Source organism: Hyla sarda, chromosome 5 (assembly GCF_029499605.1).
Source record: "Hyla sarda isolate aHylSar1 chromosome 5, aHylSar1.hap1, whole genome shotgun sequence".
Lineage (NCBI taxonomy): Eukaryota > Metazoa > Chordata > Amphibia > Anura > Hylidae > Hyla > Hyla sarda.
The window spans coordinates 348,409,865-348,429,616 of record NC_079193.1 but is presented as its reverse complement, the minus strand read 5'-3'; the positions used below and the strand labels follow the sequence as shown (position 1 = coordinate 348,429,616).

At 42.8% G+C, this 19,752-nt stretch overlaps 1 protein-coding gene across 6 annotated transcripts in view; it reads left to right on the top strand.

The window, feature by feature from the left end:
- CSMD3 (CUB and Sushi multiple domains 3) overlaps positions 1–19,752 on the top strand; it is a 1,342,864-nt gene that overhangs the window by 142,513 nt on the left and 1,180,599 nt on the right. For all 6 annotated transcript variants that reach the window (XM_056522623.1, XM_056522621.1, XM_056522626.1 and 3 more), the window contains exon 2: positions 3,238–3,460. In XM_056522623.1, the coding sequence (XP_056378598.1) occupies positions 3,238–3,460 (223 nt within the window). The remainder of the gene's footprint in view (positions 1–3,237; positions 3,461–19,752) is intronic.

The window sequence follows — 19,752 nt, the reverse complement described above, 5'->3', positions numbered from 1 at the left end:
CCTATCCCGACCTCCTATCCTGACCTCCTATCCTGACCTCCTATCCCGACCTCCTATCCCGACCTCCTATCCCGACCTCCAATCCCCACCTCCTATCTTGACCTCCTATCCCGTCTTCCTATCCCGTCTTCCTATTCCGTCCTCCTATCCCGTCCTCCTATCCCGACCTCCTATCCTGACCTCCTATTCCGTCCTCCTATCTCGTCCTCCTATCCAGTCCTCCTATCCCGACCTCCTATCTGGTCCTCCTATCCCGGTCCTCTTATCCCGTTCCTCTTATCCCGGTGCTCTTATCCCGGTCCTCTTATCCCGGTCCTCTTATCCCGGTCCTCCTATCCCGACCTCCTATGTCGACCTCCTATCCCGACCCGTAATATGTGTACCAGTTATTGAAATATCTCCAGTTGTACGGAAGATATGTGGGAACATACATTTCCCATTGATTTGCATGGGACTTTAAACAAAAAACCCTACCCTCACAAATGGGGGTAGTTAAGGGTTAAATGAACTATCCTATATTTTAAGTGGATATATAAGTAATATGTGACCAAGTATTATTGAAATATCTCAAGCCGTTTGGAAGTTATGCAGTAACATATATTTCCCATTAACTTGCATGGGACATTAAACATAAACCCCGCCCCTGGCAAATGGGGGTGAGTAAGGGTTAAATCAACTATCCTATGTTTGTTGTTGACATATATGTAACATGTGTGCCAAGTTTCACGTCAATATCTTTAGCCGTTTGGACGTGATGCTGGAACATACACACATACATACAAACGTTGAGTTTTATATATTTAGATTAGATCTCCTTCATTCATATTTCTCAATATCCTGCAAGAGTCTATCAAGTAAATGTATGATTTATTATGTACTTGTCTCAAGGCATTTGCATTATCAGCCTCTTTTAAGTAAAATTAATTTAAGTAAAATTTGAGGAAATTATATCAATGATATTCGACATGCTCTACCTTGTTAGCTGTGATTCATCACGTATTGAGTCACTTTTAAACAATAAACAAAAAAACAAACAAAAAAAAAACATTTTGTATAGTACAATTTCGGCTGGGAATTAAGATTTGCAAGATGTTGTTTTTGCTAAACTTGCTTATTTTTTATTAGTTTAGTTTGTTTATTTTTATTTCGGTTTATTTTAGTTTGGTACATAGTTTGGTACATACCTCTGTACAGCAAAAAACACACATGTATAAAAGAGGTTTCTGAACACTGTTCAGACATGCTCATGACTTGCACAAACATCAACATTTTACCTGTCCTGCTGAGAATATGTAAAGCCCTGTTTTTAAGATGCATCAAAAAAGCAAAATGCTATTTTTATGGAATCTCTAGACCCCTAGGTTTCTTGCTGCTTCTCCAAAAAATTAAGTAACATACTGTATATAATCTTACTATCCAACACCCAAAAACACTTAAAGGGGTACTCTGGCGCTAAGACATCTTATCCCCTATCCAAAGGATAGGGGATACGATGCCTGATCGTGGGGGTCCCGCCGCTGGGGACCCCCGTGATCTTGCACGCAGCACCCCGTTAGAATCAGTCCCCAGAGCACGTTCCCTCCTGGTCTGATTACTTGCGATCACGGGGGCCGGAGCATTGTGACGTTACGGCCCAGTCTCGTGTGACGTCACGCTCCGCCCCCTGAATGCAAGCCTATGTGAGGGGGTGTGACAGCTGCAGGACCAGCGGCGGGGCCCCCGCGATTTGGCATCTTATCCCCTATCCTTTGGATAGGGGATAAGATGTCTCAGTGCCGGAGTACCCCTTTAAAGGGGTATTCCGCCTATAGACATCTTATCCCCTATCCTAAGACTCCACTTGATCTCTGTGCAGCACCCAGCATTCTGTGCATAGACATGAATGGAGGGGGCGTTGTGTGACATAACGTCTCCAGTCTCGGGAAACTCAGGGGTTTCCAAGACTGGATCCGTAGCACGGCACAGAATGTCGGGTGCTGCACGGAGATCACGGGGGATCCCAGTGGTGCCCCCCTCGATCAGACATCTTATCTCCTATACAAAGGATGTCTTTGGATGGAATACCCTTTTAACATAGGATTCTCTTAATCCTGCCTAACCTTCCCTGCCTCAATTTCCATACTGAGCAGTTTAATCCAACCATTGTCCCCATAAATTAATCTGTTCTGTCTAATCTACTGTATCCAGGGGCGTAGCTATAGGGGGTGCAGAGGAAGCGGTCGCATCTGGACCCTGGTGCCCTAGGGGGCCCCAAAGCACATCTGCCCCATATGAGACCAGTATTTTAATTGGCATATGGAGCCCTGTTGCAGATTTTGCATTGGTTACTAGTTATGCCTCTGGTTGTATCTTTTAACTACATATGATTAAGTCTATTATATCTAAGACACCCTGCATTGAAATTACTATTCTTTCATGACATCTCTTCACTATGAAACCCTCCAGGAACATTTCCATTTATATATGTCAATCATAATGGCAGCTTTTCCCTAACCCTCACTTATAAAAGACAATAATTTTTCCAGCATAGTGATATTCTATTACAGAGCCCCATTCTCAGGATAATACTTGGCTACAAAGGTTTATATGTCCTTTATACGTTCATACAAATAGAATATTAAGTAACACATATCTGCAATGGTTATCTGTCTATTCAGTGTCTACATACAGTATATTATTTAAAGGAGAACAGTATTAATAATTTTTCAGATTCCCCTGTGCCCAGGCTGCAAAAAGTAACAAAAAAAACTTTAGCCAATATCGGTGTCCCAGTCCTCCGATTTTCTTGACGACGATGAGTCATACTGCGCTTAGCGGCCGCAGCGATGTCCCGCCTAGGCCAGTGATAGACTGAGTGCACTGTCATGTAACCAGCCTGGGCCCCACCTTCTCTATACTGCCCAGGCTACATGACAGTGCGCTCTCTTACTGGCAGAGGCAAGGCATCGAAGCGGCCGGCGATGCGCTGAGTGCATTATGACTCATTGTCCCCAAAAAGCAGGAAGAAGACCAGCTCGAGAGAAGCAGGACACCGATATAAGCAAAACGGGGGGATGTTGGAAGATGAGTTAAAGTTTATTTTGTTACTTTTTGCAGCCCAGGCACAGGGGATTCTGAAAAATTACTACTACAGATCTCCTTTAATCTATATCACATCTATATCAATTGTGTCAGTAGGACCATTAAACTTAATGTATTCAGGAATAAATATTTATGATCTGTCTGTTCTTTTTCCAGGATTTATATATACTTGTGGTGGAACATTAAAAGGATTGAATGGAACTATAGAAAGCCCAGGCTTCCCATATGGCTATCCAAATGGTGCAAATTGCACATGGGTAATAATAGGAGAAGAACAAAACCGAATCCAGATTGCCTTTCAATCATTTGCGCTTGAAGAAGAATATGATTATTTATCTTTATATGATGGACATCCTCACCCTACGAATTTTAGAACAAGGTAAGGCAAATCTCCATGGAGTTTGATGTATCTTGGTCTTACTCCATCTCAATGTCTCTACTTTTACATTCCTAACCAATCATACAGGATTACCAGAAAGGATAAAAAAAAATTATTATTTTGTTTTTTTTCTCGAAATGCTTCCTGTCTTGTTCATTGCAACCAGTAAAACTTCAAAACAGACAAAAACTAGGATTCAGCGAAACACGTTGCCTGTTGGTTAATAAAGCTACTTACCTCTATCATCGTTGATGTCCTGCTCCTGGTCAGCACCATAAGTATCTCCCTGTTTTTGTCTGTATCACTCTCGTACAGGAAGGATGCAGACAGGATTTACAACCCTACACACATGTTCCATTGTTGTGTATGTGCAGGGTTGGTGCAAGGATTTTTGTCACTTTTGTATTTTTGTAATTTTGCCACCCCCTTGACTCTGCCCTTTGGCCCTCTCTTTGAAATGCCCCAATTTACTACTGGGGTGACACCTTGTAACAAGTCCCCCTCTCATGTCATTAGCTCACTACTGGGGTGACACACTGTAACTAACCTCCTTCTCATGCTGCTGGCTAAGCAAGTGGTTCAGATGCTGGTTATCTAACTTTCTTGCGGCAGGAAGAACATCTCCCCCCCCCCCATCAAGAGGGCGCTCTAGGGGGCTGCATATTTTGCCCATAGGCAGAGCCAACCCTGCGTATGTGGTTACACAACTCCCTTTGATAAGCAGTTTTCATTATTCCTCTTCACCATGGAGCGCCTTTTTTCCTTGTCTTGTTCATTGGCTTTGTTACATATTGCATTCACTTGAGTTGGGCTTTGTTGCAACCTGTGGTTTCTAATATATAAATATAGTAGTAGATGCCGAGGTTAGCGCTAATACAAAAAAAGTGTTAGGTTTGCTTGCAATGTCTTATGAAGAGGATACCTTTTTGAAAATGATGGTGGCATGAGGATTCTCTCACTTAAGAGATTTATCCAGAATTAGAAAAAACATAACTGCTTTGTTCCTGACACGCAACCTGAGGACAGGGGTGGCATGGGTTTTATAGAAAGTAGCTAAGTTTTTGTTTTTTAATCACTTTTGAACCCATTTAATTAAAAGTTATCACTAGCTGGGCCAAGTGCAGAGAACCCAGTTCACAAATGTAAGAGGTTAAGAGGCAATAACCTACTTAGCCATGCATAGCACATTGCTTCTTAATATAGAGAAGTGAGGACTCTTGTAGTTTCTCTGGCACCCTACCTTGGGCAAAATTGAAACTATGTACTGAGCAGGGAGATGGACACTGTAGGCCTCCTGCTCAGTGAACACTTACCTTGCTCAGTAAATGTAAGTAAGAAACAATTATTCACTGGGCTCATTAAGGACAGAACCAGGGACTCCTGAGTTCTGTTGAAGACAGGAGCCCCTGATCCTGTACAGATGTCCCTGAAATAAATGACAAAAATTTCTGATTTACATGTGCCAAATTTTTTTGTTACATTTTAAGCAAAATGTATGGGTTTCAGTAGTATCCTGTAAAAAAAAAATGTGTAGCCTATTCTCTGACTAGGCCATCAATACTCGATCAGTAGGGATCTGGCACCTGCCACCTTTGCAGATCAGATGTCTTAATTCTTTTAGTGAGACACTGTAATGGAAAGAATACATCCCAATCATTCTTAAAGTGTAACCATAATTTCAATAAACTTCTGTATCAGTGTGTGTGTCAGTCATGTTGTGTGGGTGGAGATAGCTAGACTCCTGTTGATTTACTTAGAAGTTAGGTTTTAAAGGGGCACTCTGGTGCTCCAGCTTTCTGAGCATTTTCTTCAGAATGCTTGAAGCCGGAATCCGTGATCGTGATGTCATGGCCATGGAACGGGGGTGGTGTGACATCACCAGGGGGTGGCTGACACGCCACCTCCCATAGACATGAATGGAGGGGCGTGGTGTGACGTCATGAGGGGCATGGTCAGAAGGACATTTGCAGGAACCTGACATTTGTAGAGAACATTGAGTTCTGTGGGAGATCATGGGGGTTCCCAGCAGAGAGACCACCACGATCAGACATCTTTCCCCCTATTCTTTGGATAGGGGATAAGATGTCTAGCAGTGGAGTACCACTTTAATGTTTTTTATCAAGAAATCCTCTTCCAAACCATATCTACTTATATATCACAGAGCTCAGCTTGGCTCCCTCTGTCATACTGTATGCTGCTTTCAGATGTGGCAGTCTACATCACCTGACAGGTTTCCTTTAAGTCATGTATGGCTGAAAAATGTTTGTCTAACTGTACAGTATCAAACAAACATTGCAGTAAGCTCCAAATATCATCCAATACTCTCTTCCCCTTTTGTCAATCTCTCGTTCCTGTTTAACCTCCCAAAATAAGTCTACTAAAAAAACACTCGTCAAAACATTATAGAATAGGCAAAGGAGAATTGTATGTTATTTTATTTATAAAACAAAATTAGTAATATTGTTAAACTCAATTAATTTTAGGCATCTACTGTACAAATGTTTTATTTTTTACTTTTTTATTTAGGTATTTATACAAAATCCATAGAAGCCTTTGTGCCAGATTCCCTGGGACTAAAAAAAAAAAAAAAATCAAATGAGAATTTCGGCGACAATTGTCAAGTCCAATAATATGTAAACAAAACTCATTTTCCTTACTCTTGAAACTCCAATTACCAGGAGTGTAAATCGTTCATTGCATTTAATTGCTCTCATTATACGACCCTTGTTCTTTCCCGGTGGGAATATAGGATCCTGAGACCCATCGAAATTAACTCTGCTTGGTCTAATCAGAAAGTAGAATATTCAGTCCATGCCTGTTTGTAACACAGAATTGTGAAACCTTACCACAAGTGATACAGCTCTGCCACACTTAAATAGCTTTGTGTCCATGAATAATATTGAGCAGTAAACAAAAAAAAAACTAAAATGTAACAAATAATGGAAAAAATTACTTAGAACGCCAATATATAACATATATAAATAAAAACATTATATATGCCATACTTTTACTATTCATGGTTTGGGAAAAGTGGAAATCTGTATCTTTTACCCTTTTACAGTATAAACAAGTTTCACCTCCATAGTTCATAACTCAGTCATGTACTTGGACTAAGCTCACACTGACCACTGATTGATCACCCTAGAATATTGTACACATTTTCTTTATAAAGATCAGTCATTCATAAAGGTCATTTATGATTGCAACTTATTCCTTATCCACATGATAGGTATAAAGGTTCCCTTTCACTTTAGGCTATGTTCAGGAAGCGGAATATCCACAATTTCCCCCAAAATTTAATCCGCAAAGGTTGCTGAATGGAATTGAGAATTTGTTTAATTCCGTCGGAGTTCTAACACAATATATGTGGAATTCCAGCAGAACTTTTTGCAAAATATAGTACTGGACTTATAGTTTTGTGGAATGCAGAAAGCAGAATTTCTTTAGCTGAATGGCTGCAGTGAAAATTCTGATGTGTGGGATGGCAGAATTTAAGAGAATGTGCAGTAAATATTGGTGGAATTTCCAGCAAAATTCTTCCACAAAATTCCTTGCAGATAATTCTGCCATCTGAACATAGCCTTACTATCTAAGGTGCATGATGGTCAAGACTCTCCCCCAACTGGTGTCGAAGGAGAAAAGAATCAGGCTTGTTGGATTGCAATTGTCTGATTCTTCTGTAATTGGAGAGATATGCTGCCTTTAGAGCTGTCTGGTCTAGCTTACCTCTTCATAGAGAACACATGAACTTTAAGCAATGCCAAATGTATGGGAAGATCAGGAGAGATAGATGTCAGCTGTACAAAATGTTAGCCAAAAGCTTTTGAAAGTTAATGGCTTCCTTCATTGTCTAATTGATGAGGTTCTGATTAAGTGGACTCCCACCAGTCATAATAACTAGGGTCCTCGAGTGCTACTATTTGAATAAAGTGGTGGTAAACTTTATGTGTACTGGGGCTCTATTCAAACTCTTTGGCGCAGCCAATGATACTGCACTATCATACTGCACTTGGCTTTGAGTGGAGCTGATCTAGTGATCTTCACTAGGGATGAGCGAATCTAATCTGGCGAATCCAATTCGTCACGAATTTCAGGAAAAATTTGATTCGTAACGAATGCGGATATCGTCGTGATTCGATTGTGCAAATCACTTCGCGCAGGAACAAGGGTAGGCAGGATGACCCTGAATCACATGATGCATCAGCAGCCAGTCACCCCTGTGATGTCACAGCCCTATATAATTGGCTGCCATATTACGGACAGTCACTTCAGCCTTTCATTGCAGAGAGAGAGAGAGGGACAGACAGCACTGTGTGTTGGCCAAAAAAGCTTTTTTCCAACATCGATTCACCTCCTGGTCACATCAGCATTCTGTTGCACAGTGTGTGTTGCACAGAAAAGCATTCTTACTGCAGCGATTCACCTCCCAGTGACTACAGTGTTCTACTACAGAGAGGGACAGAGAGCAGTGTATTGCACAGTGTGTTGCATAGAACAGCAGCGATTCAGCTCAAGCACAAATCCTGCCTAAAAGCACTGGTAAGGAAGGGAGTGAGATTGAGAGAGAGAGTGCAATTTTGGGTTTAGTACACAGCAACTATGTGCTGCAGCACTGGTGTGTACTGCTGGTGTTATACACAAATACATTTTTAAGAATACTGTAGCGCATTGTCCTCCCCTCATAAGTGCATACCACATACGTACAGCTAAGTGGTGTACTATTTTGTTCCTGTTAAAGTCTCAAGGGCCTAGATTCTGTGAAAGGTCAGGCAAAAGAACTCACCGGCTGGTGTTGTATACAAATATTTTTTTAAGCATACTATAGCGTATTGTCCTCCCCTCATAAGTGCATACCACATATGTACATCTAAGTGGTGTACTATTTTGTTCCTGTTAAAGTCTCAAGGGCCTAGATACTGTGAAAGGCAGCCAGTCACCCCTGTGATGTCACAGCCCTATATAATTGGCTGCCGTATTGCGGACAGTCACTTCAGCCTTTCATTGCAGAGAGAGAGGGACAGACAGCGCTGTGTATTGGCCAAAAAAGCTTTTTTCCATCATCGATTCACCTCCTGGTCACATCAGCATTCTGTTGCACAGAGGGAAAGAGAGCAGTCTGTGTTGCACAGAAAAGTATTCTTACTGCAGCGATTCACCTCCCAGTGACTACAGTGTTCTATTACAGAGAGGGACAGAGAGCAATGTATTGCACAGTGTGTTGCATAGAACAGCAGCGATTCAGCTTAAGCACAAATCCTGCCTAGAAGCACTGGTAAGGAAGGGAGTGAGATTGAGAGAGAAAGTGCAATTTTGAGTTTAGTACACAGCGACTATGTGCTGCAGCACTGGTGTGTACTGCTGGTGTTATGCACAAATACTTTTTTAAGCATACTGTAGCGCAGTGTCCTCCCCTCATAAGTCCATACCACATATGTACATCTAAGTGGTGTACTATTTTGTTCCTGTTAAAGTATCAAGGGCCTAGATACTGTAAAAGGTGAGGCAAAAGTATACACCTGCAACATTGGGGTGATTTATCAAAACCTGTGCAAAGGAAAAGTTGCCCAGTTGCCCATAGCAACCAATCAGATTTCATATTTCATTCTGCAAAGGCCTTGTTGAAAATGAAAGAAGCAAGCTAATTGGTTGCTATGGGCAATTGGACAACTTTTCCTCTGCATGAGTTTTGATAAATCTCCCCACTTGTGTGTTGTGGGAAGGCTGGTGGCATTGTGTTTGGAGGAGGCTGGAGTCATTTGTAGGGAAAAGGGGAGGATAATACTTGTATATTTGTGTTGCAGGTTCCATGATGTCCTGTGCCAGAGAGAGCAAAAAGAGCTAGCTATAGCTCTGTCTGTAATGTGCATGTAACAATGTTTGGCACTTATCTGATCACCTTGTAGTTTGCAGACTTTGTTTAAAGACTTTTTATAATTTATGAAAAGTGACTTGTAAATTTTGAAATAAAATGTAATAGAGTTTAAATAAATAATTTTGATCCATAAAACCCAGGTAAGAAGTCCAGAATGAAAGGTAACTCTTATCACTACATTCTCATGGCATGATGGACATTTCCTAAAGAATCTGCATGTCATACTGAATAACAGTATTATTTAACTAACCCAGCACACACCCTATGCATGTTACAGCAAGGCAAAATGTTCTACACCCCTATTGAGGCTCTCTGTAGCCTGTAAATAGATGTTTTAATAGCTATTCGCTGCGAAAACATTCAAATTGAACCAATTTTTTTCAGAAAATTATGCGAATTGGCCGAATCAAATTATTCCAAAATGTGCTCATCTCTAATCTTCAGGTGGAGATAATAAATAAGTTGTAATAATGGAATAACAATTTCCTGAATTTCCGGACATAAATTTACCCATAAACCTTTCCCCCCATTTTCATTGCCTTTATAGGTATTGCTGAGATCAGGACGCTGCTTCCAGATCTACTGATTTCTTCTGAAACCAGGGCTATTGTGCATGGCATGTGCACACAGGTCCCTGGTTGGTACTAGGCATTAGTACATGGACTTTAGTTCAACAAGGATGGTGATACTTTACTTTCAGTGTTTTTACCTGATTTCTTTCTGGGATTTCTTACTGCTGGGACCCCCAACAATCTCTGGAACCCTGGCTTTAAGTGAAGAGCACCTCCGGTGGATGGCACCCGATATATACTTATTTCTATGGGAACGCCAAAAGTACAGCATCTACAGCGCATCTACAGTTCTCCCATAGAAATGAATGGAGTTTTCACATGACAGTCTCTTTAAACCATTCTTAGATTTTTTTTTAGCTTTGTATGATATGGACCTGTAACATCAGTGATTAAGCCCGAAGGGATGTGTTTGTGGGAGGGGCGTGGGCTATATAACACCCAGAGTCCCCTACCTCAGGGCGTGTGTTGCATTTGTAGTGTTCTCTGTTTCAGAAGCACTACTGCTAGCTCATGCGTTTGTTTGCACAGTTTTTCAGTCAGCCAGGATAGGTAAGGGCCATTACCCCCCAGCTGTAAATGCCACGGGGTAATGGCCCGGGCATTTACAGCTGGCTATGGCTTGCGATCGCTCACGGTGACATCACAATTTTTCTTGTTATGCACAATCTTCCGTATTGCCAGCCCATCACTGCTGCCCCAATTACTGTTAGAACATGCACCTTATAAAATGTAATAGTGTGGTGGTATGCGGCACATGGCCTTGCATGGTTACTTACTGTGATATAGTTTAGAAGGTCCGCCCCTTCTCAACTCCACTACAGTATAGTGTCGGCACGGAGCGGGCACACGCCGGGACCAGTGGGCTGGGCTCTGGGCCTCCTGCGCTTGGTTTACAAATACAGGGACGGTTTGATAGCAAGGCGTTTCCTGCGCACAGCGTTGCTAACTGGCGCTGTCATGTGTTATGCATTAGTCTATCTACTTAGCATCATCGGCAGTTTTTCCCTCACCGCTCATGTGATTGCGGAGGGCAGGGCACCAATACCATTGTTAGGTGGCCGAATCAGCGGCAGTGGGGGGCTGACTAATACTAAGAGCACAACGTGGGTGAGACGGGGGAGGGAGGAAAGCAGGGATATATTTGTAGGTCCACATATTTAGGCACCAGGTCTTTTGCTCTGGGCATGTTAAACATGTACAATGGGAGCCAATTATTGATGGTGGCTTAGGGCGGTAGGTAAGTTCCTGCACAAAGTGGGGTATCAGTGGGGAAGCTGGGCACTGTGTACGGGTGCATACTGCTATCATTTACTAGATATTGTTTGCTGTTCACTTTAGTTGTTGAAGTCACAGTGGTTCAGAGTGTCCTGGGACGGTATACATTGCCAACGTTTTACCTAATAACGGTATCTGTTTTGTTAACTGACATATACTTTGACACATACATACATACATACATACATAGATGAATCAGTTACAGGGTAATTATATTATCTCTGGCTGTGGGTGTCAGCTTAGGTCAAGTGGTAAGCATCAGTTGATTCTCATATAAGCAAACCATACATGCCGGTCGGCACGTTTCCCCATGCAGTTAAGTCCGTTGCCAGATTTTACAATGTCCTACCATAAGTGGCACATATCCTCAAAAAACAACAAAAAACATTGTTTCTTCCCTTGCCCGTCACTATCAATTCACCTATGTATCTGACGCACAGTCAGGTGGCATTCGCTCACACAGTTGTTACTAACAAATTTTTTGAGCAATACCGCACACACGTTTCAGGTGGAAGACACCCACGTCATTTGTTACTGGCATGCTTTCAGAACAACCACGATACAAAGTTTGTAGTATAAGTGACTTGCCCATCATACCTGACAAGTCTTCAGGTTGGAAGGTACTTGCATTACATTGCTACTGACAGGTCTTCAGAGCAATACCGTTTAGCCTAAGTGATTTGCCCATCATACCTGACACGTCTTCAGTTTGGAAGTTACTTGCATCACATCACCACTGACACGTCTTCAAAGCAATATCATTATGTAGTGATAGCATAAGTGACGTGCACATTTTACCTGGCACCCCGTCAGGGGGTAGTTACTTGTATCACATTGCTACTGACACTAGAGATGAGCGAACTTACAGTAAATTCGATTTGTCATGAACTTCTCGGCTCGGCAGGTGATGACTTTAGTCTGCATAAATTAGTTAAGCTTTCAGGTGCTCCCGTGGGCTGGAAAAGGTGGATACAGTCCTAGGAGACTCTTTCCTAGGACTGTATCCACCTTTTCCAGTCCACCAGAGCACCTGAAAGCTGGACTCATTTATGCAGGATAAGTCATCAACTGCCGAGCCGAGAAGTTCATGACGAATCGAATTTACTGTAAGTTCGCTCATCTCTAACTGACACGCTTGCAGAGCAATACCATTACATAATTATAGCATAAGTGACTGTCCCAGCATACCTGAAGCACATTCAGGGCAAACTTACTTGCCACCTTGTTCTCTGATTAAATAAATTAATCTAGAAATAAGTAAGAATAATGAAAAAAAAAAAATAAAAAAAATATATATATATATATATATATATATATATATATATTTCACGTTGTACAGTTAGTTCAGTCAACACGTTTCAATGGCATACCTCATATCCTTTCTCATATATCCTCAGTACGCATTATATGGCAAGTACATAGTCGTGGCTACCATGTTGCGGCTTAGCATCTTTACAAAAAACTTCAATACAACTCGCCTTCTCGTCATGGGTAGTAATGCTAGTCTTTTCAATTTTATTTTTTCCAGGGCATAGCTCTGGGTGAAGTTGTTTCTTGTGTTTCTAGAGTCAGTAGCAGGTGTGTATAAAAAAAAAAAAAACACTTTGCATGTGTCAGGGTGGTTTTAGGATAGTTGTTCATTTACAATTCTGTTTGTCCACTGGCACCTGTTACTAGACCGGACAGGTTGTCGGTCAGCATGTCGCATGTTTCGGATATCGAGGAGATCTTGTCAATTCCGGAGACTCCGTCAAGGGCTTTGGACAGAGGCAGTGTCTCGTCATATCGCATTTGGACAATACCAAAGATTATGGAGGAGTTGCGCAGAAGGGGAGTGGCTTTTGCGGCAACGGCTAGAAAGGCCGAACTATATAAACCACTGACTAACTATCCCCTGACAGTCCCCAGCTTGGCCAGATCCATCAGATGATGAACTCCATGTTGTCATCCATGGCTGGTTTCCAGAGCAGACTGGAGTATCTTGAAAGGGATAGGGCTGCCCCGATCACCGTGCCCATGGTACCTGCGGTTACCTCGGGGCCAACAGTCCAGCAAGTGGCGAGCCCACCCCGTACGCCAGTGGCTTCCACTTCGAGTGCTCCAGTAACAGGTACGATGGCAATGGATCTAAACATTGCACCTACCTTTTTTGTACCTTCCAACTTAAGGAAGAAAATCATAGAAGGAAAGGATGTCAATCTAGCCGCGCTGTTGATTGCAGTTCATGACATCTCAGATACGAAGACGGTAACCTGTGGGGAGGTTGCAGTGATGTTTAGAATCAAGGATGTCAGACTAAATAGGAAACTGAGCGTTTCCGAATTTGTAGTAGCTTTTAGCACATTCCGTAATGTAGTGTGTTTGGTGAAGCCAGAAAAACGTCAGGAGTTGGATTCTTACCTATTCAACATGGCGGATCTAAGCATGAAATATGGCAGGAATACCTTTTATGACTACCACAAGTCATTTTCTTTCAAAGCAGCAGCAGCTTTGGTTCAGCATAACAGGGAGCTGGAGTGGGCAAACATTGATAATGGTCTGTTCTGTAGGCACTTTGCAGGGTTGAAAGCCCCAGCGTGTGGGTATTGTCAATCCATTTTGCACGCAACAGCATGGTGTCAGTTGGCAAAGGGGGATGGGGCTAACTCCAGAGGTCCAGCTGTAGCAGGCCCATCAGGTCAAAGAGCTGCCGCCACAGTGGATAGGTTGGGTAGGCTGATAAGATTCCTAGGTCGCAACCAGCTTTGCAACAACTTCAACCTATCCAACTGCAGTTACAGTCAGTGCAGGTTGCTGCACATATGTTTTAATTGCTTCAGAGAACATCCTCGGTTAGCCTACACGCAGAGAAATACACAGTTATGACTAGACGTGGTGGAGATCGATGTGTTGGGGTGTTTATTGAGCTCCCACCCTGAGCCACAGTGGGTCCAGTGGCTAATGGAGGATTTCACCAGTGGTTTTCACGCAGGCCTAGTAGCGCTACCACAAAGCATGCACAAGTGTAAGAACCTCCTATCTGCAGTCAATGATCTGGTCACAGCAGCAACTCTGCTAAACATCGAGGTCCAGAAGGGATTCATGATTGGTCCATTCACCACGTCACCATTCTCCTCCGGGAGGGTCAGTCCAATTGGTATAGTCTCAAGAAAATTCTATAGAAAAGAAGAGATTAATCTATGAATTGTCAGCACCTCATTCCTCCATCATTCCCAGATTAAATTCATGAGGTATGAGGCATGAGGTATGCTTTGATTGATGAAGCAATGCAGATAGTCTTAGAACTAGGTCAAGGGGCCTGTTTGTCAAAAGTGGACATTGTGGACGCTTTCCAATAATTACCGGTAAAAAGGAAGTTGTGGCAGTGGTATGGGGTTAAGTGGGAGGAGTCATACTATTTTGCGGTCAGGTTGACCTTCGGATCCAAGAGCAGCCCATGGTTGTTCGACCAACTTGCGTTAGCCCTCCAATGGATCCTGGAGAAGGTAGTGGGGTGTAGGCATGTCATTCATTACCTGGATGACTTCCTGTTATTAGAAGAGTCATCAGCAGTGCCGCACCAATTGTCCAATTTACTCAAGTTGTTCCATGAGCTAAGGGTCCAATTCTCATCAGCTAAGATAGAAAGCCCTTTCCACGTCTTAACTTTCCAGGGTATAGTTTTAGAGACGGTGAGGATGTAGGCCAGGTTGCCACAGGACAAATTAGTCAGAATCAGAGAGACAATAGTGAATTTCAACATATCTCAGGTAGGTAAGGCAGAACGTCAGTCCCTCTTAGGGATGCTAGCATTCCCAAGGAGGATCATACCACAAGGGAGATCATTTATCGCCAGGCTGCTCAAATTATTGTCCTCAGTGTCAAATCAGTTTCATTTTCCTTGGGGTACCAGCTAGGTCAGATTTAGCAATGTGGCAGCGCTTCCTCAATGACTGGAATGGCATCTCAATGTTTCTACCAGCAGTCTCAGACTCCTCTCCAAGGGTCTATACTGACGCTTCATCAGGCACAGGGTTTGCGGCAATATATAACAACCAATGGGTAGAGAATGTCTGGCCGGAGCAAGTCAAGTATTTTTCTGATTTTAGACAGTCCTCGGCTGCTTTTGAAATATTACCGGTGGTGGCAGTTGCAGTAGTATGGGGTCAGACTTGGACACATAAAACGGTCATGTTCGTTTGTGATAATCAAGCCAAGGTAGAAATTTTAAACATAGGGCGGTCCAAGTTAGAGTTGGTTATGAAGTTTCTAAGGAGGTTGGTATGGGTAGCTTTGTGCAATAATTTTCACTTCATGGCAGTGCATATTCAGGGGTCCAAAAATGTTGCAGCGGATGCTCTATCTAGGCTGAAAGTTTCAATTTTCTTTCAAGTAATGCCAGGAGCAGACTTGGTGGGCAGGCCAGATCCAACAGTCACCACCTTAATGATGGATTAAAACTGTACAAAAAAGTGGCAGAGGATCTTATCAGGAATTCTCTGACTGCCAACACCAATAGATCATATGATTGAGGCTGGGATAGCTCCTAGAACTTTATCAAGAAGTATAAGGCAGCTGGTTCGGATCACATTGAACAACTAACTTGTTTTGTTGCTTTTTGCTATCATAAACTAAAGTTATCTTACAGTAACATTAAGTTGTACCTGGCTGGGGTTCAGTATCATCTGGCCATACAGTTCCCAAGTAGACTTTCCTTATTTACGGCTCATCCCATCAAGGCTATCCTATAGGGAATATGCAACACAACCGTTAGCAAGACTCCAGCCAGGGTACCATTATCAGGAGAAATGTTTAGGGAATTGTCAGACCTACTAGATGGGTCTCCTTTTGGGTTACTAAACAGTCTAGTAATCAAGGCAGCCATGTATCTAGCCTTCTATGGGTTTCTAAGGCCAAAACACTAAGTCTGGGTCCCTGGTCAAGTCTCAACTAGTCTCACAGGATCAGGTGTATGTGCTAACCTTGGTCTCCACCAAAACTTCAACAACTGAAGTACAGGTCTTGTATTTCCCGAAGGGGCAAAAATGGTGTCCCGTTCGAGTTTTCAATGAGTTACTCATTGCAATGGCAGGGAGACCTACTCTTACTACCCTTCAATAATGCTTTTCTAACCACCAACAGTTGTGTAAAACACATTTGCATGCTAGCGAAATCATTAAGTTACAATCCTGCTTATCTGTCAGGACATTCTTTCCGCACTGGAGCTGCCTCAGCCGCATCGCAACATAAGGTACCTGCCCATATCATCAAGTCAATGGGGAGATGGAATTCATTTTGTTCCGCTAGATATGTCCCAAAACCTTGGCCTGAAATGTCACAGGTATTCTAGGTGTTGGCAATGTAGTCCTATGTAAAATACAAATAAATTATATAAATACTTACTTGTCTTGCTTTTTGCCCTCTATAGGCGTGCCCTCAATCACGGTTATGGCACACCTCAGTCGCTTATTATGTATATGGTATTTATGTATTGTTGTAAGATGTTCCAGGTAAGTACTCGTGGTTTAAGCCCCGAGCACAAGTGATTAAGCCCTCTGGCCTGTGTTTGTGGGAGGGGCGTAGGCTATGTAAGACCAAGAATCCCCTACCTCGGGGCGTGTGTTGCTTTTCTGCCCCAACCCGAACTTTGAAAACTTTACATTTTACTACCATATTTATCGGCGTATAACATGCACTATTAAAACTTAAATTCAAGACAAAAAGTCTGCCTGCGTGTTATACGCCGATAAATCTTTTTGTCACTGATTTAAAGTGGCCGCAGCAGCCACTGCTTGTTAAGGATTAGCAGCCTGGTCATGGCCACTTTAAACCAGTGACCAACGCGCGGCTCCCGCTTTGTTTTAGTTTTTTTTCATTTTCCTCCCTTTCCCCCTGCTTTTTAGTGTTTTTTTTTTATTTATTTTTTATCTTCCTTACCTTGCCGCGCTCGGCAGGCCAGGTCCGGTGTCGGCTGCGGTCAGTGAAGCAGGATGAGTGACGTCCTCTGCTACCTCCGCTGCACAGAATCAGGGACGCCACTCATTCAATGCTGCTGCCGCTGCTTAAACAATCTGCCGGTTACTTAAACAAGTAGCGGGCGCTGCGGCCACACTGACCAGCGGCAGCTGCAGCGAATGATGAGTGACGTCCCTGATGCTGTACAGCTGGCAGAGTACGTCACTCATCCTGCTCAACTGACCGCAGCCCGCAAGATCAAACACTGGACCTAGCCTGCCGAGCGCGGCTAGGTAAGGAAGATGGGAAAAATATATATATAAAAAACAGGGGGGGGGGGAGAGGGATGCTGAGAGGGGGGCATGATGAGAAGGGAGCATGATGAGAAGGGGGCATGATGAGAGGGGGGATGCTGAGAAGGGGGCATGATGAAAAGGGGGCATGATGAGAGGGGGCATGATGAGAGGGGGCATGATGAGAAGGGGGCATGATGAGAGGGGGGCATGATGAGAAGGGGGCATGATGAGAGCAGGGCATGATGAGACAGGGGTGGAGAATCTTAGAGTTGGGGAATGATGAGAGGGTAAAGGGGGGGGTGGGTGTAAATGTGGCACAGGGGCTGATAAAAGGGGAGGAATGATGTGGCACTGGAAGGGGGGACCAAACTGAAGTTCAGGCAAAATCAAAGTTAGAGGGATGATATGGCATTTAGTCTGTCATTTATCTTATATGTATTTTTTTTTTTTTACTTAAATTTCCCTATTAAAATGGGGGTGCGTGTTATAAGCCATTGCATGTTATACGCCGATAAATACGGTATATAGGAGAATGCAGTCTGCTTTGTTATCCAATACAGTTGTCCATTGTAAAACACGTAAACCATATGTGTAAACATAAAATATAATAATTTTTAATATTAGTATTGAAAGAGATCAAAACCAACATTTATGTATGTTCTTAACACATACTGTACTGTACTTTTCTTACATGAATGTACAATAAATTGTTTTTAGACAGTGAAATAACCAGACAGGAATACGTGAATGTATGGTATGAAGCACCCTTTCGATCTGTTTGGGCTCATCCCATCAGTAATATTTAACATAACTACAAAGCTATATATAACAAATTACTACAGTGCACTGCTGAATAGCATAGTAATTTTTCTAGATTACATATATTATCAATTCGGCCTGGAGCGGCTATTGTAAGTGCTTTTTCTCCTAGGTAACTGTGGTCAGCACCACAGAATGTTATGGCATTGGGTCTTTCGTTGGCTATGGTTTCCTAGGCGAATAAGCAGGAGGCTACATCTACTATCAAGTGGATATATGTGGCTTTGGAGCAGGCAAATTGGTTGCTCCAATCAAGTATTTACAGGACAAATTGATAATGCATGTCATTCAGAAAAATGACTGTCATGCTCAGCGCTGCACTATAATAATTTTTCATATAAATTTGTAGTTACCTTTTAAGCAATGCTTTTCTTAACTTTCTTCCTTTGCCAACTGATCAATGATTAGCCCTCGTGCCAAGAGATGCCAGATGTCTATCGAGCTAATTAAATGGCTGCCAGGCCTCCACTCAGGATTCCTATTAGAGAAAAGTGCTGATGTCTCCGAGCTTCTGTCTTTCAAACTACCTTCTCTTAAGAAAATTGACCACAGATCAAGCGCCAGACTTTTACTATCTCTGATAGCGTGGTATATGGGAGACTGCTCTTAAGATATCAACATGTGTAGTATTAAATTATCGGTGAGTTTGCATATGACTCATCAGAGATATTGCCAGTAGATATATATTCTTGACTTAGCAGCTTGACCCTCCACAGTATACGTGAACTGATCTTAAGCCATCATAGGTTTCAGTGGTCAAAGAGAACCTGTGGTCAGTGTAAAATAATTTGTTTTTCTTATATTTTTTTTAGCCTCAGGCACCACAATTCCAATGTATTTTTTTATTTTATTTTATTTTTTATCTTTTTGCTGCTCCATGCGTTCCTAAGATATAGAGATTTTACTGTCTGGTTAACTATGTGCACTTTTCTCTGAATAGACAGAAGGGCAGGAACTTTATGTCAAAAATGGGCATTAAAGGGGTACTCCGGCGCTTAGACATCTTATCCCCTATCCAAAGGATAGGGGATAAGATGCCTGATCGCGGGGGTCCTGCCGCTGGGAACCCCTGTGATCTTGCACGCCACACCCCATTAAAATCAGTCTCCAGAGCATGTTTGCTCTGGGTCTGATTACTATCATTCATGGGGCCGGAGCATTGTGACGCCACGACTCCGACCCCGTGTGACATCACGCTCCGCCCCCTCAATACAAGCTTATGGGAGGGAGTGTGACAGCTGTCACACCCCCTCCCATAGACTTGCATTGAGGGGGCATAGCCATGACATCAAAACGGTGCGCGGCATTGATGTCATGAGCCTCCGGTGCTGCACCAGACTCTCTAAACAAATGCCGGGTGCAGCAGGGAGATGTCCTTTGGAAAGGGGATAAGGTAAGTTTATTGAATTCACTAGTAAATAAGTCGGGTTGTTGAACCATGCCCCTTTTCGGGCCGACCACATCCCTTTGCGACCACTTCCCTCATGAGGCCGGAAAAAGCACACACTACTGCGCAAAACCACA